The sequence below is a fragment of the Anolis carolinensis genome, chromosome 6 (assembly GCF_035594765.1).
Source record: "Anolis carolinensis isolate JA03-04 chromosome 6, rAnoCar3.1.pri, whole genome shotgun sequence".
Lineage (NCBI taxonomy): Eukaryota > Metazoa > Chordata > Lepidosauria > Squamata > Dactyloidae > Anolis > Anolis carolinensis.
Window position 1 is genome coordinate 47,353,407 of NC_085846.1, and position 21,116 is coordinate 47,374,522.

The 21,116-nt window shown below is 38.1% G+C and overlaps 1 protein-coding gene and 1 long non-coding RNA gene across 3 annotated transcripts in view; one reads left to right on the plus strand and one right to left on the minus strand.

Moving 5' to 3' along the window:
• Nucleotides 1–50: 50 nt before the first annotated feature.
• On the plus strand, nt 51–16,465 carry LOC134292568 (uncharacterized). The gene is made up of 2 exons (XR_009999809.1): nt 51–314; nt 16,049–16,465. It is a non-coding gene; the product is annotated as an uncharacterized LOC134292568 (long non-coding RNA).
• The window catches only part of sdha (succinate dehydrogenase complex flavoprotein subunit A), a 30,026-nt gene continuing 11,059 nt past the window's right edge, over nt 2,150–21,116 (minus strand). For both annotated transcript variants that reach the window (XM_003222314.4, XM_008113003.3), the window contains exons 6-15: nt 19,237–19,385; nt 18,234–18,358; nt 17,139–17,307; nt 16,225–16,420; nt 15,827–15,998; nt 12,744–12,862; nt 11,421–11,532; nt 10,421–10,551; nt 7,683–7,796; nt 2,150–5,945 (exon numbers count right to left, since the gene is read on the minus strand). In XM_003222314.4, coding sequence (XP_003222362.1) covers nt 5,859–5,945; nt 7,683–7,796; nt 10,421–10,551; nt 11,421–11,532; nt 12,744–12,862; nt 15,827–15,998; nt 16,225–16,420; nt 17,139–17,307; nt 18,234–18,358; nt 19,237–19,385 — 1,374 coding nt within the window. In that variant the 3' untranslated portion in view covers nt 2,150–5,858. The remainder of the gene's footprint in view (nt 5,946–7,682; nt 7,797–10,420; nt 10,552–11,420; nt 11,533–12,743; nt 12,863–15,826; nt 15,999–16,224; nt 16,421–17,138; nt 17,308–18,233; nt 18,359–19,236; nt 19,386–21,116) is intronic.

Here is a 21,116-nt window from a genome sequence, read left to right on the forward strand (position 1 = left end):
GAGAGGCAGCGACCTCCTCACAAGCCAATCAAGCCCAGCCGAAAGACGACAGAGACGCGCGCGCGCGCCTCACTTCCCACGCGCATGCGCCATAGCAACTGAGATTCCTCTGAGAGGTCTAGGCCGCTGAAGGAGTGCCAGCAGTTTCTCTTCTGGCTGGTTCAGGCGGTGCTTCTCTCTGCTTCAGTCAGACCCGTAGCCAAAAAGAAAAATTCAGGAGGGGTTGAATTCCCCCCCTCAAGATGATTTTTCAGGTCTGTCTCCTGGTCAACAAGGCCCTGAAATTACCATCATTATGCAAAAGTTCTTCACAGGTAATAGATCCTAAGTCATTGCTCCCTCTTTAAGGCAGTTCTTTCTGGCCACAGTAACTTGTCCCAACAAAGGATTCCCCAGGCAGGAATCAGCCAGGTCTTGAAGCTGCAAGGCTTCTCAATGCTAATCTAGATGATGAATTGCAACATTCAGACTTGCCTCCAACAGAAGAGAGTTCTTTCTCCCTGGACATTCCACAGATAGATAAACCGACATTTCGTCCACATCTATGGCAGGCAACCTCAGCGGTTGAGAGGTATATTTGAAACCAGGCAAATGGGGTTTATATCTCTGTGGAAGGTCCAGGGTGGGAGAAAGAAGCCATATCTGTTGGAGGAAAGTGCGAATGTTGCAGTTAATCGCCTTGATTAGCATTTAATGGCCTTGCAGCTTCAAGGCCTGGCTGCTTCCTGCCAGGGGGATTCCTGCCTGGGAGGTGTTAGCTGGCCCTGATAGATTCATGGTATCCTTGTGTTTTCAGAGTGTTGTTCTTTAATTACTGTCCTAATTTTAGAGTTTTTTAAAATGTTGGTAGTCAGATTTCGTTCATTTTCATGGTTTCCTCCTTTCTGTTGACATGTCCACATGCTTGTGGATTTCAATGGCTTCTCTGTGTAGCCTGACATGGTGGTTGTCAAGTGGTCCAGCATTTCTGTGTTCTCAAATAATATGCTATGTCCAGACTGGTTCATCAAGTGCTATGCTATGGTTGATTTCTCTGTTTCAGTTAGTTTGCAGTGCCTTTCATGTTCTTAATTCATGCTTGGGCAATGCTGCTGCATTTGAAGTTCCCTATGTAGACTTGTCCATAGCTGCACGGTATACGGTAGATTCCTGCAGAGGTGAGAGGATCCCTCTTGTCCTTTGCTGAACGTAGCATTTGTTGGACTTTCTTAGTGGGTCTGTAGATAATTTGTAGGTTGTGTTGCATCAGCTTCCCTATGTGGTCATTGGTTCTTTTGATGTATGGTAAGAACACTTCTGTGTGGATCTTTGTCCTTGCTCTTGTGGTTTGCTCTTGGCCTTGCAGCTTTTCTGATGTCTGTGGTGGAGTCTCCACTGGCCTGTAGAGCCCAGTTGAGGTGGTTCCGTTCACCTTAGAGGTGGGGTTCACAGATTTTTTTTGCACGGTCTGCCAGGGCTTTAATTGTGCTTCTTTTTTGACATGGGTGATGATTGGAGTTTTTATGTAGGTATGCATCAGTGTGTGTAGGTTTTCAAACATCCAATTCACCATGGAAAAAGAAAATGAAGGAAAACTGCCATGTCTAGATGTCCTAGTGATTCACAAACCCAATCAACAATTGGGCCACACAGTTTACAGAAAACCTAGATAGATACTTACATATAACTCCAATCATCACCCAAGTCAAAAAGACAATTAATGCCCTGGTTTATATTTGCTTCTGGCCAAAAAAAACCTAAGTTCATCTAACACAGTGGTTCTCAACCTGTGGGTCCCTAGAAGTTTTGGCCTTCAGCTTCCAGAAATCCCAACAGCTGGTAGGCCAAAACGCCTGGGGATCAACAGATTGAGAACCAGTGATCTAGCAGAAGACAAACTGACTTCTATCCAGAGATGGATCTCAGACAGAAGACTGTTTATCTAAATAAAGCAAGCACACAGGAAGGGAGGGAGGAAGAATTTTAATGTTTGACTTTTACCAGTAGCTGCTGCATTTCCCACCCTCAGCTTATACTCGAGTCAATAAGTTTTCCCAGTTTTTGTGGTAAAATTAGGTGCTTTGGCTTATATTCAGGTCGGCTTCTACTTGAGTATATATAACTTAGAAGAGATTCAAAATCAGTCTTCAGAACAGTTATAGTCAGCAGCTGGTTCATTTAATTTTTATTTGCAGTCTTTATTTTTTATTTTTTTACAAAGTTAATACTTCATACATACCTTCAGCTGCCTAAAAGATACATATTTAAATATGGACAATGCTTCATTAATATGAATTCCAACCAAAGGCAGAATTTGCATACAGCAATCAACAGTAAGCAGCAATAAACTCCTGATGGAAAAGTGACTTTAAATTTTCCATGTACAATAGATAAGCATAGCTTTTTTGGATGTTGTACATAGAGGACTCCCATCATTTCCCACCACTGCTATACAGGATAGGGCTCCATTGACTTGAAATCCAATAGTATCTGAAAGGTGACATTTTCCTACTCTGGCACAAATTATCAGGAGCTGTATGCAATTATATTAGTGTCACCAATCCCAGAGAACACATAAACACAGTGAGTGGCATAGCATCTCTCCTTTTACCTCAGATTTATCAAGTGGAAATTAAACAAGGGCAACTTAACAGAACCCTCATGTCATAAAGAATATATTTGCAAGGGGTGAAACACCAGAGTAAACTCATTTATAGATCAGAATAAACCACGGGTAGCAACTGCATGACCCCCTAGATGACTATCGAATTGCAACTCCAGCATTACTCACCACTATGTTGGTTAGCACTGCTGGGAATTCAAAAGCTCACTGTAACGTATTTCTTGTGCCTCAAAAGCCTGTTAGGACAAATTGGCAAGACACTGCAGACAAAATTACTCTGCTCTAGGATTCTGTGCTTGGAATAGCTTGTCCTGTTTCATTGGATATGGTTTAATTTGTGAAGCCAAATGATGTAGCCAGGATCCTTGGAGAATGCAAGCAACCACATACATACTGGATATTTGCAACTTGTCTTCTGGAAGCAGTTAGAGGGAGACTGGCTAAGTGAGAACAGAGAGGTGAATCCTCACTGCAGTAAAGATAGTTCCCATCCTGCCTAAAAGAAGCTGTGGTGAAATCTTTACTAACCCCCCCCCCTTCCCGGATTCCACCTTTCTGAATAATTATCAGGCAGTCTCTAATATTCTAATATTGGAAGGTTCTGGAGTGTGTGATGGCCTCCCAATTCTCAGGGTTTCTGAATCAGACAAGGTATCTAGATCCATTTCAATCTGGTTTCAGATCTGATTGTGGGATGAAGATAATTTGGATCATTTTGGTGGATGATCTGCACAGATAACAGAACAAGGGGATTGTGTCTTTGTTGATTCTGCTTGTCCTCTCAATGGCTTTTGATACCATCAATCATGATATCATTCTAGGTCACTTCTCTCAGATTGGACTTTGAGGTGCTGTTATAAAGTAGTTTTGTTTCTTCTTGCAGGTATACTGGGGGAATTCTTTTAGATGCCTTGGCAATTGCCTGTGATTCTGTTTTGTTTGCCATGCTATTTAACATCTGGAAGAGGTAATCCAGAATTCTAGCTTGCAATGTCACCCAACTCTGATGACCTCCTGTCTGATTCACAGGAGGATGCCTCAGTATTGAAGCAATGTCTGTTGTCAGCAATGGACTACATGAGAACAAACTAAATAAAATTTTATCCAGACAAGGCAGAGGTGCTCCTGGTCACTCAAAAGGCAGATCAGCTTCTTCTAAATGGCATTACATTCCCAGCGAAATCTCAGCCAACCTTGCAGGTTGGGTATTCTCCTGGACTCAGCTCTATGCCTGAATGCCCAGATTTCAGCAGTGGCGAGAACTGCATGTTCACAATTAAAAGTAGTGCACTAGCTGCACCCATTCCTTGAAATGTTAGATTTGGCCATGGTGACACATGCCTTCTTGTTAAAACAATTTTACTAGTTATTGATAAAATTGAAAATGCTGATCATGACCGGTAAAGCACTATATAACTTGTACACAGACTGTCTCAAATGCCTTTCCACAGTAGGCTAGGTTGCCCCCACTCCATGATTTCTTTCACCAGCAGGCAAGAATACTTTGATGTAAGCAGTTATTGAATTTATAAACAGTGGGGCTTTTTATTGGACATGTTTACTTATCTTTTAAACGTCTGTATGCTTTTAGTTAATTTAAAAAATGTATTATGAAATGATTTTAACTATTTTATAATTGTACTGCAGGTCTTTTAAAAATTTATTGTCTTGGAAGCTGTCTTTGTTACCACTCTGGGAGAAAGATGGCAGATAAATATAAATTAAATAAATAAACATATGCCTAAAATAATTGTAGTTGAGCAACTTCTAAGTTCACACAATTCTCATCCTCTGGTAAAAATACAAACAAAATATCTTTCCTCCAAATACAAAAATGGTAGCACATTTGCTGGAAGTCAAATCTCTTGAACTAGAGAAATATTCATAGAATAAAAATAGTTTGAATATTTAAGCATATACACGGGGGGTGGGGGGGGGGGAGATTGTTTTTTATTATCATACATAGCATGGTCTCTAGAGTTAAAATGAATTGTGATTTTGTTTAACAAAATCTTTTCTTTGGTATGTAGAACTCCTATCTGCATGCCAATGCATCTGTAGGCTACTCAGACTAGATATATAATTACATAGTAAACCCACTGAAATCAATGCGACTGAATCTCATGGACTTTGATAGGTCCATTCTGGCTTACATAATCCACCTTTTATGTATACCGCACATCTATGTTATGCCATTTCTAATGCATTCTTAGTTTTTGCATTCTCAGAGGCAGGAATCATGTTTGCAATAAAGATAAATTAATGTGTTTATACTGAAACTAATCCAACAGTCAGTCCCCGCCTCCCAGCAAAGTGGAGTAAAAAGAAATATATCTGGGACACTAAAAAGGGCAGCAAAGGGACGTTCTGGAAAGCAGCTGCTACAGGGTGATACTAAACTAGTGAATAATCAAATCTGCAGATGTCAAACTAGTGAACGTGGAGAGCTTGACTGTATTCTTCTTCAGGAATTTAATCTTGCTGAAATTTTATTTTTCATATGCCAAAATCCTAATCTCAATAGCATCACTCCACATAAAAAAACCTCGTATTGAACTGTTAAGGGAGAAATTATCATAGTGTTTCACTTGTGACACAAAAAGATCTTTTTTCCTGCCTGTTATGCAATATTCTTTATACATTATACAAAGGGATAATTTAAAGCAATCTGATGTCCTCCATATGTTTTAGACCACATTTTCTATTAGCCCTGACTACTAGTCATTTTGGTTAGGAATTACAGACTGTAGGAACCAGGTTGCTAGAACATGGCCCAAAATTACACAACACACCAGGTTGGGAAAGCCTGATCTACAATATTAGGCATGTGTGTCCAGCAAACATGAAATCAGGATGCATTTTGGAGACCACTGTTTCTTCCGATACAATTAAAACATTTTTAACCAGACTATGTTTACACTCTGAAATGGTGAACAGAGTATAGATATCAGGGAAGTGAGACACTTTTAAGAATATGCCATATATAGTCATGCCCAATACAAAATGAAGCCATTGGCCAAAATACAAAGCTTCCCGATTGCTGCAATGAAAAAGTCTTTATGATAGCATGTTAATAGCATCCACAACCACATGTCAATAACCGTTTAGTAAAGTATATTGACACTTATGCCAAGAAACGTCTGAACAGCATAGAAAGTTGAACTGAATTCACTAATACAAGTGAATAGCCGGTGGGACACAAATAACAGCAAATAGCCGGAGGAAAAACTGCATGTGGAAAGTAGCAATAAATTCACTAATATGAGCGAATAGCGGGTGGAACTGCTGCACAATCTTCTTCATTCAGGGTTTGGTCAATGACAGGTCTATATTCCAGAGACACCTTTAAAAGAAGAACAGAAAGTCCTAGTTAAAGAGTTGGCTGTACTCTAAATTTAAAATAATGCTATTATTTTGCCCACTGATTCTCTCATTCATCACAATTCAATGAGACAATAAATATTTTAAAATATTTATTTTAAATATTTATTTACATGACAAATAGAAGCTAAAAAGCATGATTCCGTCATACTCAAGTCACATTTTCTGCAAGTCAAAGTTGCACAAACTCTTCGTATGAAAAGATCAGAAGCCTTAAGACTAGGGATTTTCCTGCTTCTTGGCAGGGGGTTGGCCTGGATGGCCCATGAGGTCTCTTCCAACTCTATGATTCTAGGGTGAAAAGCTAACATTCTCTAGATCAGTGTTTCTCAAACTCCGGTCTTCCTGGTGTTTTGGACTTCATATCTCAGATCCTTAATCATTTGCCTAGATAGCTGGAGCTTCTGGGAGTTGGGAATCCAAAACACCTGGAGGACTAGTGTTTTGGAATCACAGCTCTAGATAAAGGCTAAGAAATCTATGACCTTTCTGATATTTCCAAATTATAACTCAACATCCTTTATCATTAGTCCTGCTATTTAGGAAAGACTAGAACATCTGGTTATCCTGCTATTCAGATTTTAATCCAAATATAAGCATTGAATGATGGCTCAGGAGATCAGAGTTAGAATCTCCACTTGGTTATGGAAACTCACTGGCTCACCTTGGGCAAGTCACACTTTCTCAGCCTCAGAAGCAGGCAAAGGGAAATGCTTTCTGAACAAATCTTGCCAAAAAACCCCCTCTAAATTATTACTATAAATTGGATTCAACTTGAAGTCACACAACAGCAACAAAAATCCTAGGCTCACAATGGAAAGCAGCTTTGTAATCAGCATTTACCAACATTTCAGAATGTTACTTGTCTGGACTACATTTCTCATAGTCCCACAGAGTGGATATTCCAGTGTATCCCTAGCCTACATAGTTCCCCATATAACAGCTAATGCTAATTGCATTCTATTTTCCCCTAGAATCCAGGCTTCTGAGCCAGAAGAGGCCAAATTCTTCTCATATCATGGTACTTCCAGTCATGTCTAGAATTTTAACTTTGACAAGGAGGCTTTGAGCATGTTCTGTTGTATCCATTGGATCACAGTGAAAGGGATTACTGAAAATGAATTTGACTCAAGACTGTTCTAGTGGGGCAGTGGGAGAATAGGAGCCCCCGGTGGCATAGTGGGTAAAGCCTTGTGTCTTGAAGGTTGGTTTGCTGACATCAAAATATCCGGGCGTCCCCTAGGCAACGTCCTTGCAGACCACCAATTCTCTCACACCAGAAGCGACTTGCAGTTTCTCAAGTCGCTCCTGACATGAAAAAAAAATGTGGGAGAAAGGTTGCAAAAACAAACAATTTGGAAAATCAGAATGTATGAACATTTCAGGATCTCCAGTTTAGTTTTCTTGAGATCAAGCTGATTTCTGTGCATAAGCAAAAGCAGCAACCACAACATTCTTCACTCAGCAGATGCCCACCAACCACACACTAAAGATGATTTATTGATTTATGTGAATTGAGGTTAGACATGCTGTGAGCAACACTGATCTCAAAAATTATAAAAAAAATAATTCAGACACATATTTAGTATTCCATTTCTTCAAATGACATCCTCCAACTACATTCTATTGTAAATCAAACCTCTCCCTCCTAAGAAGATCATTTATAAACCTTATTTCAGAGATGCTGTGATTTACATACCTTCCCTGTCTTGACATCTACATAAGAGAGGGTATGCTTTCTCCAGTGTTGATCAAATGGCTTTTCCTGTTGTCCTTCGATTGGTTTAGAATAATCATATTCATCTATCCTAACCTAAACAGTATAATCCAAGTGTTAAATAAGAGCAACAGCTTTGAAGTCACATTCAGAAAACATGCAATATTAGCAGTCTTTCAAAACAGCGTTAAATATGTTGTAATACTATACTACAGATATCTAGATTCATTTAGCTGTTTAAATAAGGGAGGGCAACTCAGTAGAAGTCAATTTTCCACACACACCTCAACCAGTCTTGCTTCGCTTCTTTTCCTCCCCAAAGTGACAACCATGAGTGACACAACATCAAAGTGGAAGGAAAAAATTCACAAAACAAGGTTGGGGGAGGGGGCCTGGGAAGTTTGAGGAATACTTTTTGTGCACATATTTAGGAATTTTGGGTGCAACTCTTGCACTAAAATGGCTCTCAAATCATAATGAAATGAAAAATTGACACATTTAAGGGGCTTGTGGTAGGCTTTGGGGTGGGTAAGCTTCGAGTTCTGTACTTTGCCCATCCATATATTAGAAACGTAATTATAATCATAAACATACAACAGTCTTGACACAGACCTTATTATCAACTGAAATGGGGAAGGGGGGTGCTATCTTCTCAGGACTGTGTCTTTTTTAAAAAGAGCACTGATTGTACGACTGTGCCCACCCTCACTTGGTGCACTTGGAAGAGATATCAAAAGAGACCATTATTTATGTGAGATGACAGTGAGAAGTTGCTAGGGCTGCGCAAGAAGCTTCTTCCCTACAGAACAGTTAGTGAAGTATCCATGATGGAATATCTATGTACAGTATTAACAACTCTAGCTAAAAAATATATATACTGTATCCTCAATACTGAAACTGAAGCTAAGGTTCCACTGTGGAGATATCACTCTGTTACAAAATGGTTCTCAAACCCTTTTGAACTAAGTTACTCCTTCAGAATTTCCATGGTCTTGTGTATCCATCCCAAATAAACGTAATATTCTTCTAGGTTTAGGTATTTATTGAATAATTGCAAGAACTGGAATAGAAATTGGTATCTTTTATTTTCTAGATAAACTCAGAATTGTGTTGTCGAAGGCTTTCATGGCCGGGATCACAGGGTTGTTGTATGTCTTTCAGGCTGTGTGGCCATGTTCCAGAAGTATTCTCTCCTGACGTTTCGCCCACATCTATGGCAGGCATCCTCAGAGGTTTAATGCTGGCTTCCCAGTGACAAAGGACTCTTGCCACAACCTGGACTCTCCACAGATATATATTTTTTCCTTTCCTTGCCTAGTTTATCCATACCTCACAACCTTTGAGGATGCCTGCCATAGATGTGGGCGAAACGTCAGGAGAGAATACTTCTGGAACATGGCCACACAGCCCGAAAGACATACAACAACCCTGAAACTCAGAATTAACTACAATAGAGTCTCACTTATCCAAGCTAAACGGGCCAGAAGAACCTTGGATAAGCAAATATCTTGGATAATAAGGAGGGATTAAGGAAAAGTCTGTTAAACATTAAATTAGGTTATGATTTTATAAATTAAGCACCAAAACATCATGTCTTACAACAAATTTGACAGAAAAAGTAGTTCAATATGCAGTAATGTTATGTTGTAATTACTGTATTTACTAATTTAGCACCAAAATATCATGATACAGTAGAGTCTCGCTTATCCAACACTCACTTATCCAACGTTCTGGATTATCCAACACATTTTTGTAGTCAATGTTTTCAATATATCGTGATATTTTGGTGCTAAATTCGTAAATACAGTAATTACTACATGACATTACTGTGTATTGAACTACTTTTTCTGTCAAATTTGTTGTATAACATGATGTTTTGGTGCTTAATTTGTAAAATCATAACCTAATTTGATGTTTAATAGGCTTTTCCTTAATCTCTCCTTATTATCCAACATATTCGCTTATTCAACATTCTGCTGGCCCGTTTATGTTGGATAAGTGAGACTCTACTGTATTTTGAAAACATTGACTGCAAAAATGGCTTGGATAATCCAGAAACTTGGATAAGCAAGTCTTGGATAAGCGAGACTCTACTGTATTTCTAGGAACAGGGCAGTTGCTTTTCTCAAGCTCATCTCTTCCTTAAGGAGAATGAGTTGATGAGGATGATTTGGGAAGGTATTTTACATTTATGTCAAAGGTAGGGTTCTGATGATTAAAAAAAAAAAGGTAAAGCAACCTTCAAGACAAGTGACACTGAAAATCATCCAATAAAATGTAAGCCAGAGCAATCACTGGTTAGTTCTTCTTTAAAACACTTACAAAATTACTTACAGACAAGACTTACAACAGAAAAAGAAGTATTGATTGAGGATAGTATGCAAGATTAAGTGAATTAACTTCTTCAAAAATGTAATTGAGACTATGAGGAAACCTGTACAGAAATAGCTTCACATGACTAAAATGCAGAATTCTTATTCTTTAGCATAACCAGAAACATGTATTATGTATACCCTTTTTCAGTATGGCGAAAATCTACTTCTCACAGTAATGATTTCTAAATCTTAACTTAGTAAAGATTTTACTTAGAAAAAAAGAATAGTCTTGTAAGCATCAGCAATATACAGAGCCAATGGCAAGGAATACTAAGAACTGAAACTTGACAATATCTGGAGACTTACATAATGCTCATCCCTGGTTTAAAATTAATGTATGCATACCTTATAATCTTCCCGAGCATGAGCACCACGTGTCTCTTTCCGAGCTTCTGCACCATAAATAGTTTGCAAAGCACAGAGCATCAGGTTCTGTAGCTCCAAAGTCTCCACCAAGTCAGTATTCCAAACAACACCTGGGGTACAAGCAGTTTGAAAATTTAGGAAATACAGAGATCTGAATCAGTTTCTCTTTAGTAAAATGGTGTAACATCTCCTCACCAATTACACAGGTACATAACACCTCTTGTGGCTTAGGCTGCAATTTTCAACATTTGCCCAGGAATAAACACCATTAAACACAATGGAAAATGTGTACTGGATCAAACTGTCAGGAGTGGCTTCTCATATCAAAACTCCCCATCTCATAGTTTACAAAATTGCCTTCCATGTAGTTAAGCAGCTTGCAGAAAATTTCAACAGTGCCAATTTTGATTTTGTGCAATTATTTAAAGTTTTGGTTTAGTTTATAAATGCTTGTTACAAATAGAAATGGTAGTTTGCTCCCTTTGGTCAACCCACTACCTTTTAAAAAAAAACCCAAAAAAACCTTTGCTCCCAAATGCCCCAAATGGAATCAGAACACTGTCACCATGTTTTGCAGTCCAAAACATTTTGGATTATCCTGAGATCGTTTGTTTTGTTTGGGATCACATACTGTAAGGCCAAATGGGCCACTAATGAGACCTGAGGGTTCAACTCATATCCCCACCTGAACAGAGGATGCCCCTAAACACACAGCGATGGCATGAAAGCCAAAGTGCACAGAGTTGTTCTGGAAAGTTGAAAGGCTTAAAATGTATGCTTGGTATTTTCCAAAGAGATACAGTATATTAAAATGCCCTATAATATTTAAATTTATATAATTAATGCTTGCTTTCGAATCAAGCTGATCCTAAAAGTATCTGCTTGGTTGCCACAAAAACATTTATTACTATGTTTATAACATTTAAGGAGATAAATGTTAACACTACAGAAGAGTGTAGTAATATACATCCTGGTGTACCTCTATCAAATGTCTTCAGGTCATCCATACTGCTATAAAGGCTGGAAACTTTCTCACAACCTTCCTGTAGGACAGGGCCTGTACGAAACACGGCAGCATGGCTCTGCATTGTCTATAAAAACAGGAAGATCAAGAAACACTTTTCCAAAGTTTCATGAAATTTTAAGAACATAATTTGTTAGAAATAAAAGTTTAACCCCCTACAGTTTTCAAAACACTTACAATGGGTTGTATCATAACACTTTTGAACATAGGCAAATAAGTGTTAGCCATTCCATAATCATGTTGACAACACACTATTCTACATAATACTTTCATTTTCTAAAATGGTCTGATAACGCCTACCTAGTCATTTCACAGTCTGTGAAAAACAGGTTCAGAGTCTGCAGACACGTCTTTCTGTAATATATACCTTACCTCTACACAGTAATCAAAATCCTAAAATAAGCGGATTTATGTGCAATTTCTTTTGACACACATCACTCCTTCAGTCCTCAAGGTGATGCATATAGAAGGAGTTTATAGTTGTAAAGAAATACCACATTTGTATCTTACATTTTTTCTAAGGAGTACAGCTATTAAAACTCTTGAGTTAGATTAAGCTGAATGATAATAAGGCCACATAGGAACTCTGAGATCTGACCTTTTCTATAAATTATTTTTGGCAAATGACTAAGCCCTTCTGTGATGTTCTCTTGGTTGTCTCTCCAGATCTGACCAAGACGGTCAGTGTTTTCATGCGGAGTCAGGCATTGCACTCCCGGCCTCTCCCTTATTTCCTGAGAGCACCCAATGGCTCTTCTCATATATATTCTATTTTAATGTGTTTTATCGGGGTCTTTGTATTTTATGATTTTTTTTTTCATTTTGAGTCTTTATTTTGTTGGTTGTAATTTTGTTTATTAAGTTACAGTCATGTTGTTTATATTGTCTAATGTGCTTTGTCTAGAAGTAAACTGTTTTGTATGGTTTTCTTTGGGTATTGAATGGTTGTCATATGTTCGGAAACCACCCTGAATCCCTTCGGGGAGATAGGATGGTCTATAAATAAGGTTTATTTATTTATTTATTAAGTGGCTAGGCTGCTGGATTTGAGTTCCAGTCTAAATCTCACTGCACACCTCCTCACATATTCATCAACTAAACTACAGTAGGGCTCAGCTACAGTATGTGCTAAGAAAAGACCAGAACAGAATCTTTTTGGGAAGCAAAAATAATTTCTTTAAGTTTCAAAATGAAAATTTCAAGATAACACATTAACTATTTGTATTAATCACAATACATTTAATTCACATTCTGCCCAATAATGAAAAAAGTCCTTACTTTTTGCATATCAAGCCTCAATTCTGATGTTCTGATGCTTCCATTGGCAAAGCGCAATTTATCCAAATTTGCCACAGATTCTTCACCTGCATTTGGTTTAATTGATGGAACTGGTTCCCCTAATTAGAAAAAAACCAGAAGTATTATTTAAATATATTTAATTCTAAAAAAACCCCCTCTAGTCTGTAATTACTACTGTCGATAACAGTTATTAGACCTTTTCTTTAAAAAGACTCAAGTGTTTTCCTCCATGAAAAAGCAAGGCACAAGGATGATCAACTGACATTATTCAGGGAAGTAGTAGGCAACCAAACCGACTCAAAATAGCAAAAACTCCCCAAAATGTCTAGAAGTCCACAACTGAGTTTTAAAAATGGATACTTATTTCATCTTAAATAAAACAAGGAGCATTTTGAAATCGATTTAAAATGTGAACGACAATTTCTATGGGTCATAAGGTAATTCACACTGGGAGTGTTAAGAAAAAGGGCAATCTAAAGGAATCTGTCAACCATATGCAGCCCTACACCACTTGTTAAGGGGGACATAGAAAAAGAAGCAGACACTAGCCATCAAGTGTCTTTTAAACCTGTAAAACAGGCTAAATATCTAGCATCTTCCAATTGACCTGGGAGCCTGGAGAAATATTTTCTTCACAGGAATGGAAATCACTCCTTGAATATTCAGTTATTAAGGAAATATCCACAATGCTGAAGCTAAAGTGAGGACAGGGGGTGGAGCAATCATTATCCTTTATTCCTTAATGCCTCCTGCCTCAAAAAGGTTAGTAATAGCCACCACTGCTCTCAACCTATGACAGCCCAACATGCTTGTAGAATAGCTTCTCTGTTGACCACTTCCAACTGGAGTGGATGCCTGAAAGTGAAATTCCTCATTGCAATTCCCATCTCTCTGTGCCCTAGATGTTTCTTCTTACTAGATTCTGCCTCAAAATCAATGTTTATTTCTCAAAAGAATGATATTTAAAACAGACATAAGTATGTCAGGAAAGTCCTGCTCTTGTGGAAAAAAATACACTGGCTACCAGATGAAATGTGGCCTTTTCTTCCTCCAAATGCTTGGGATGTGAACATTTATTCAAGACTTGATGCATGTTGCACATAACATGTTGCCACTAGCAGATTGCTGCCAAGGATGGGAGTAACTATAAATAAATAAATAAAATAATAACCAATCTGGTACGGTAAGGCAGCTGTGAGTCCCAGGAACAAGAAGCATTGTTCCTGGGACTTGAGCACTGAACCACTGGAGGCCGGGAAAAGAGCCGCAAGAATAAAGGCAAAAGCTTCTGTCTTAGTGGTGAAACTACAAATAAATTAATACATATCCAAAAACTCCTAATACTTGAGGCCGTTGTCATGTGAAAAATGGACATGGGGGAGGTCCTGATACTTTTGATTGTTTGATCAATGAGGGAAACACCCATGACAAGTGTAATTGACAGGACGTTTGAACGAACAGTGTTAAGGCATGGGAAATGTTTGAATTTAGAAACCTATAAATCTTGTAAATTTTCAGAAGCTCTCAGTAGTAGTAGTAGTAGTAGTCTGTACCTGTACTTTCTAAATAAAGCCTTTCTACCTTAAGTATTTTTAAGACAGTAAAGGCCTGAAGTTTGATAGCACCCCAAGACAACAACATGCAGATCACATGCCTTAAAGATCAAGAGTTAATCCCCACTGATGATTTTTCTAGCATTTTCCCTCATAAAGACATCTAGGTATTTCAAAGGCTTGCACACAACTCTATGCCTTTTTTGTTGGCCTGATATTACAACATTGATTTTGCAGTACAACAGTTACTGGCACTGGATCATATATAACCATTCTGTGCCAATATTTTCCCATCTACATTAGCAGCCAGTCCATTTCCAAGCCTGATTTAATGTGCGGGTTTTAACCTTTAAAGTCTAGATAACACGGAACGGAGTGTTTCTTTTCATATTTATCCATTTCCTAAGGACATCACTTAAAGTTTCCATGAGTTGCATTGCTAGAGGAGAAGATATATTCAGTGATAGAACTTCGTCTATTTATTATTTATTATAATCTCTAGAAAGGCTGAACTGATACCTACAGTATATCTTTACAGCATCAGAGGAAGGACTTTCTATTTTCTCAGGCCTTTTAAGAAATGTGTTAGAGTTCTAGATTATATCATCCTTCCATTTTGCTGCTTCCTCCACTTTAGCTGTGTATGCAGTAGTGTTTATTCACTGTTTGTTTCATCTTCATTCTATTACATACTATGTCTAATTTGTTACAGTCCTCGTATATTTTGTGCATCACTCAAAAAATTCTGAATAGTCTAAAAAGTAATAAATATATTCTACTCTTCCTGCACATTGATTTCAGTTTTGGTAAAACTATGTTTAGAATTGGCCAGGCTAACTGCAGCAAATTGAAACCAGAGCTATTATAATGATTTTGCTCCTAGGACTGGGCTTTTGTTGCTCACTGCAAGTTAACATCCACACCAACTAAATTATACTGAAAATATTGACAGAAGAACTACCATATCAGTCTGTGCTTTCTTGATCTTGTCAAACAGGCTACATCATCCACTAGGGACCTAAGGTATTCCTCATGCCCGAATGTCTCACCAGTTACATAGAGAAGGCTGAGAAGACTGCTAATACTCAGTGCTTTAAGTGCAATTACTAGAGAAAGTGTGTTGTAATGACTGAAATATTAACACATGACCAGTGAGGTGCAGGCTGCAATTCAACCACGAAACTAATTGACCTTGGGCCAGTGAATCTCTCAGCACAGACCACCACACCGGAAAAATTGTTTAGGAGTATAAAATGGGAGGAGGTACTCATGTCTCCACATTTTTCTAGAAGAAAAGGTGGAATACAAATGTTGCCCTTCTTGTTGATAATTAACGATTATAAAAATTAGGATAGTTATAATGGTTGAAAGATACTGTGATACTATGTCCTGGCCAGTACATTAGATCAGGTTGTGCACTTGCATTCATCACTTTCAAACATAAACTGATTTCCGGGAATACAATAAAGTATTTGCAACAAGAAGTAAAAAACAAAACAGGAGACCTACCAGGTTTGCAGGTTTCTGCAATGCTAAGAGCACATGCACGTCCAAAGACTACCAAGTCCAAAAGAGAGTTTGCTCCAAGACGATTAGCACCATGTACAGAGGCACAGGCTGCTTCACCACAAGCATACAAGCCAGGTACTATTTGATCTTTGCCATTGACATGTGTAATCACCTGCAATTGAAAATAACAAACATTCACATGCCATACTCTCCTTATTGCAGTGAAAAATACGGTCCTCCAACACTGGAAAAGAAAGTAGTGATGACAAGAAGCGAAGAAGTGGATGAGGGAAAGTAAAACTGATGTGGATTTGTCACAAGCTCAGCTACAAGAAACAAAACCACAATGGTCTGTTAATATACTGCCTTTTTGAATAGAAATACTTATGAAAATTTACCTGCCCTTTGTAGTTTGTAGGAACGCCTCCCATATTGTAATGCACAGTGGGCAGAACAGGAATGGGTTCTTTGGTGACATCCACACCAGCAAATATCATAGCAGTTTCTGAAATCCCAGGAAGACGTGTGGCTAGCTGCTGAGGTGGCAAATGGTGCAACTGCAAGTACACATGGTCTTTCTCAGGTCCACATCCTCTGTTATTTAAAATTAAAAAGTAGCTGTAGTCTCTTTATAATTCAGCCTGGATACAACATTGTTAATTCACTGACTAACTAACCTGAAAAAAATTTGCAAGCACTGCAGCAACAGCAACATGAAGTTGTCAAACGAATATAAGCCTAGTGGCAGGGCCGGTGGGAGGGGGGGGGGGTTAAAAATTCAAAACCCTCTCCAAATGTGTCAGGTCAAAAAAAACTGGGGGGGGGGGGGTTTGAACCCTTTCAGGAGGGATTGAACCTTAACCCCCCCCTCCCCCCGGCTATGGTCCTGCATACATACAAGAGCATACATTTCATGGGTGTGCTTATGTGCAGATGACATAAAAGGTCAGTTTGGTAGGGGAAGTATACGACTAGTACATTCTCAGTCCACCCCACAGCCTATCAGTGACCATTCCAGTTGTGAGAGGTAGGGTTGTGTCTGGGTCCTGCAGGGGCAGTAACCAGCCCACTGTACTCTGGCCAAACGGGGAACCACTTTTCTACGGAGTACTGGACATCATTGCAGTATCTTGTATAAAACACAACTGCTGTTCCAAACAGAAGTCATGCCAGGACATCACCGCTAAGAGATCCTGGCATTCTTCTTTAAAATATAGTGGGCTAATCTAATTTAAGAAATTGAACAATCCAGCTACCACATAGTTCCACAAATACACTCACAGAAATGGCAACTGTAAACAACTAGACTTACCTTCCTTCACGGATCTCAATAGTCATAGATCGAGACACCACATCCCTTGACGCAAGATCCTTTGCAACTGGAGCATATCTCTCCATAAACCTTTCACCTTCACTGTTTATGAGAATGCCTCCCTCACCACGACAGCCCTCAGTAATAAGGCAGCCAGCACCATAAATCCCTGCAGAACCAGAGGTTACCATGTTAAATTATTTACATTTGACAAATGATCAGCTTCTCTGAGCATGCATCCATTTCTGGAAAGGTTTCATGTTATACATATTTGGGTTCCAAATGTACAAACATTTCTCTAGTATCTTTTGCCTTTTGTAGCCTTTTGTTAGTCCTGAAATTCACCACCTCTTTTCTCCTTCACACATACATTAAACAACCTGGGAATTGAATGCATGAATCTGATAAAAATCAGTATAAGCCTAAAAATGTATATACTATAATTTTTGTCAGTCCTTAAGGCTACAGTGCTACAGCAGAGCTATCCATATGAAATTAGATAGCTTTTGCTAGGAAAGGAAGGTTGGTACTTATGCTGCACAATTATTCTTTTTTATTACTTGGGCAATCCACACTCATGAGTTTATCCCACATATGAGCATTGTGAAGCAAGAATCCAAAAGTTCTTATTCAGCTGAAAATGTTGACTCCACTCTCCTTCACACTAATCTTACAATCTAAAAATCTTAAAAAATCTTTTCACATGAAAATATCTCAAAAGAAACAGTCCCCCGAGTGTAAAAATTGTTAGATATTTCTGCCACTGATCTTTTTAGTGTATTATCTTAAACCTTTGTCCACTACATCTTGAAGATATGTCAACCTATCTGGTATTTGCACCTGTTCCATGTTTTGCTATCTCATTTCTTGAATGGACTCCAGGTCACCTCATATATCCTCCATAGTTTGGTCACCACTAGGAAAGGAGAATGAGCTCCACCATGACTGCAAATTGACTGTCATGTTACCTGTGTTCACCTGCATATTTCAATTCCTTATTATATTTGTGTTTTTCTCAAAGGGATACAAAGAGAAATCAGCAATATATGTCCACATAATAAAGTTTTGTTGTCTGTAACATTGCAGAACTTTTACCTGTGGGATGGAACTGCACAAATTCCAAATCTTGACAAGGCAGGCCTGCTCGAGTAATCATAGCTGTCCCATCTCCAGTACAAGTGTGAGCAGATGTGCAGCTGAAGTATGTGCGCCCATACCCTCTAGAAATCAATTCAGAATTAGTACTTGCCCAGCACAATACACAAAGGTTTCATGAGAAATAATCACCTCTGTCCACATGGCACAATCAAATAAAATATTTTCTCTAAGATTTCTAGTATTTCATGAATTACAAAGCTCAACAAAAAGAACATCTTGGTTTTTAGATCTGTTCCTGTGATTATTTGGGGTGCTGATTCAGAAAATTGCACTGGCTAGACTGCATCAGCTCTACTTTCTTAGACATGGTTGTAATTATTTTCTATGGGTGAGCAGATGGTGTGTGATAGGTGGCATATGTTCTGTATCTCAAAATCTAGAGCTGATGGGGGAAACTGGTGCCATTTCTTGAATCAGCAGATCAAATATAACCAGAAACAGAACTAACATTTAAGGCACCAAATGTGTATTAGCCAGTGAATTGGTTATGTAACGCTTAGTCACATCATTTTGCAATACTTTTGACACCAACATAGAAAAAGAAGTTGGTCACATAAATTTTTGTAGACTTAAGTCTGCTTCATGAGATGTAAGGATCCCTTTATATAATGAACCAGAGCAACACAGCTATGTCTTTCAATCATTTAGCAGTAGTTTACTGTGATTTTTTTTACTGTGGAATATGACATTGGTAACATCTCAAAGCCTTACATATGTTTTGGATATCAGCTCCCACAATTCCTAACAGCTGATAAACTGGCCAGGATTTCTGGGAGCTGAAATCCAAAACACCTGAAGAAGCAGGTGCATTAGGAGAAAGGCAACTAAGCAGGGATAACACAATATACTGTTCACTACGCTGTCTGAGGCTAGTTTAATCACAAACAATTATAGGTGGTGAATTATTAACTTTACATCAACATGATTATTAACATATTACCCAGTGGCGATAACGGTATTCTTTGCTCTTATACGATGTATGGTGCCATCTTCTATACAAAGTGCAATAACGCCACAACATTCTCCGTTTTCCATAAGGAGATCAAGGACAAAATACTCCACAAAGTAACTGGTGTCATATCTGAGAGACTAGAGGTGAGGATGAGAGGAGAAAAAAAGAATTGCTTCATGTTACAGGACATACATAGCAATGCTCATTTTGTTGCACTAGGAAGTGTTTTGTTATATTTAGCCAATTAATTGAGCTCTGCTCATTTTAATTATTAATCCCAATAAAAACTGAGCTTTGCTGATTTTTTTCTTTGTAAAGAAAGCATCTATTTTAGAAATATTATTCTCGTAAATTTATGGGATTATAAAAATTATTATTTCTTTCTGGGAAAAGAAGAATTGAAGAAACTTTCATTGTCATCTATAATTATAATTTGAGGTTATTATCAAGATGGCACTACCTGGAGGAATTCTCCACCTTGTGTGACTGTGGAGCAGAACAAACAACTCTGCATATGTATGCTTTCCCACAATGTCCTGCCTCATGTACAGAGGAGTTGTTTAAAGCTATGGACAATGCGGTCGCTGTTGCCCACTTTTGGTCTAAAACTATTTAGCTGCTTGTGATTCTTTTATTTCATCACTTTTAAACTTATTTATTATGCAATGATTTTGACACAAAATAAATAAAAAATCAACATCAAATATTTAATGCTCTGATTTCAATATATAAAATATTTTAAGAATGTTGATGGATGTTTTTTATATACAGTAGGGCAGGGGTCCCCAAACTAAGGCCCGGGGGCCGGATGCGGCCCTCCAAGGTCATTTACCTGGCCCCCGCCCTCAGTTTTATAATATAATATTTTTATATCAGTTTTAATAATATAATATATTGTATGTACATATAATATTGATAATAATATTTTAATGTAATACAGGGGTCCCCAAACTAAGGCCCGGGGGCCGGATGCGGCCCTCCAAGGTCATTTACCTGGCCCCCGCCCTCAGTTTTATAATATAATATTTTTATATCAGTTTTAATAATATAATATATTGTATATACATATAATATTGATAATAATCTTATGCTATACAATATAATACTAATAGTAATACCATATAATAATATTAATTGTATGTTATATATTACATATTATATAATAGCATAGTGGTATAGTTCAATACAGTAATATATAATGCTAATATTGTGTTATGCTAATAATATAATATATTGTATGTACATACAGCTGCTCTGAGTCCCCTTCGGGGTGAGAAGGGTGGGATATAAATGTAGTAAATAAATGCAGTAAATAAATAATTAATTTTAGACTTAGGCTCGGCCAACGTCTGACATGACTTGAAGGCACACAACAACAACAACAACAACAACAATCCTAATTAACTTGACTATCTCATTGGCCAGTAGCAGGCCCACACTTTCCATTGAAATCCTAATAGGTTTATGTTGGTTAAAATTGTTTTCATTTTTAAATATTGTATTCTATTGTTGTTGTTGTTGCACTACAAATAAGATATGTGCAGTATGCATAGGAATTTGTTTGTATTTTTATTTCAAATGATAATTCGGCCCCTCCACAGTCTGAAGGATTGTGGACCGGCCCTCTGCTTAAAAAGTTTGGGGACCCCTGCAGTAGGGTCTTGCTTATCTAACATTCTGTATTATTCAACACAGTCTGCCTCCCATCCAGATCCACAGATGTCTCTCTAAACAGCAACGTGCAGCAGGCCACCATGCTCAACAACAACACAAGTGCAGCCACGCTCCCAAACAAGTGGCATACTGTTGTAAAACATGATGTTTTACAACTGGGAGAGGTCATCCGGAGTTTTGGAGTGCGGTGCCAT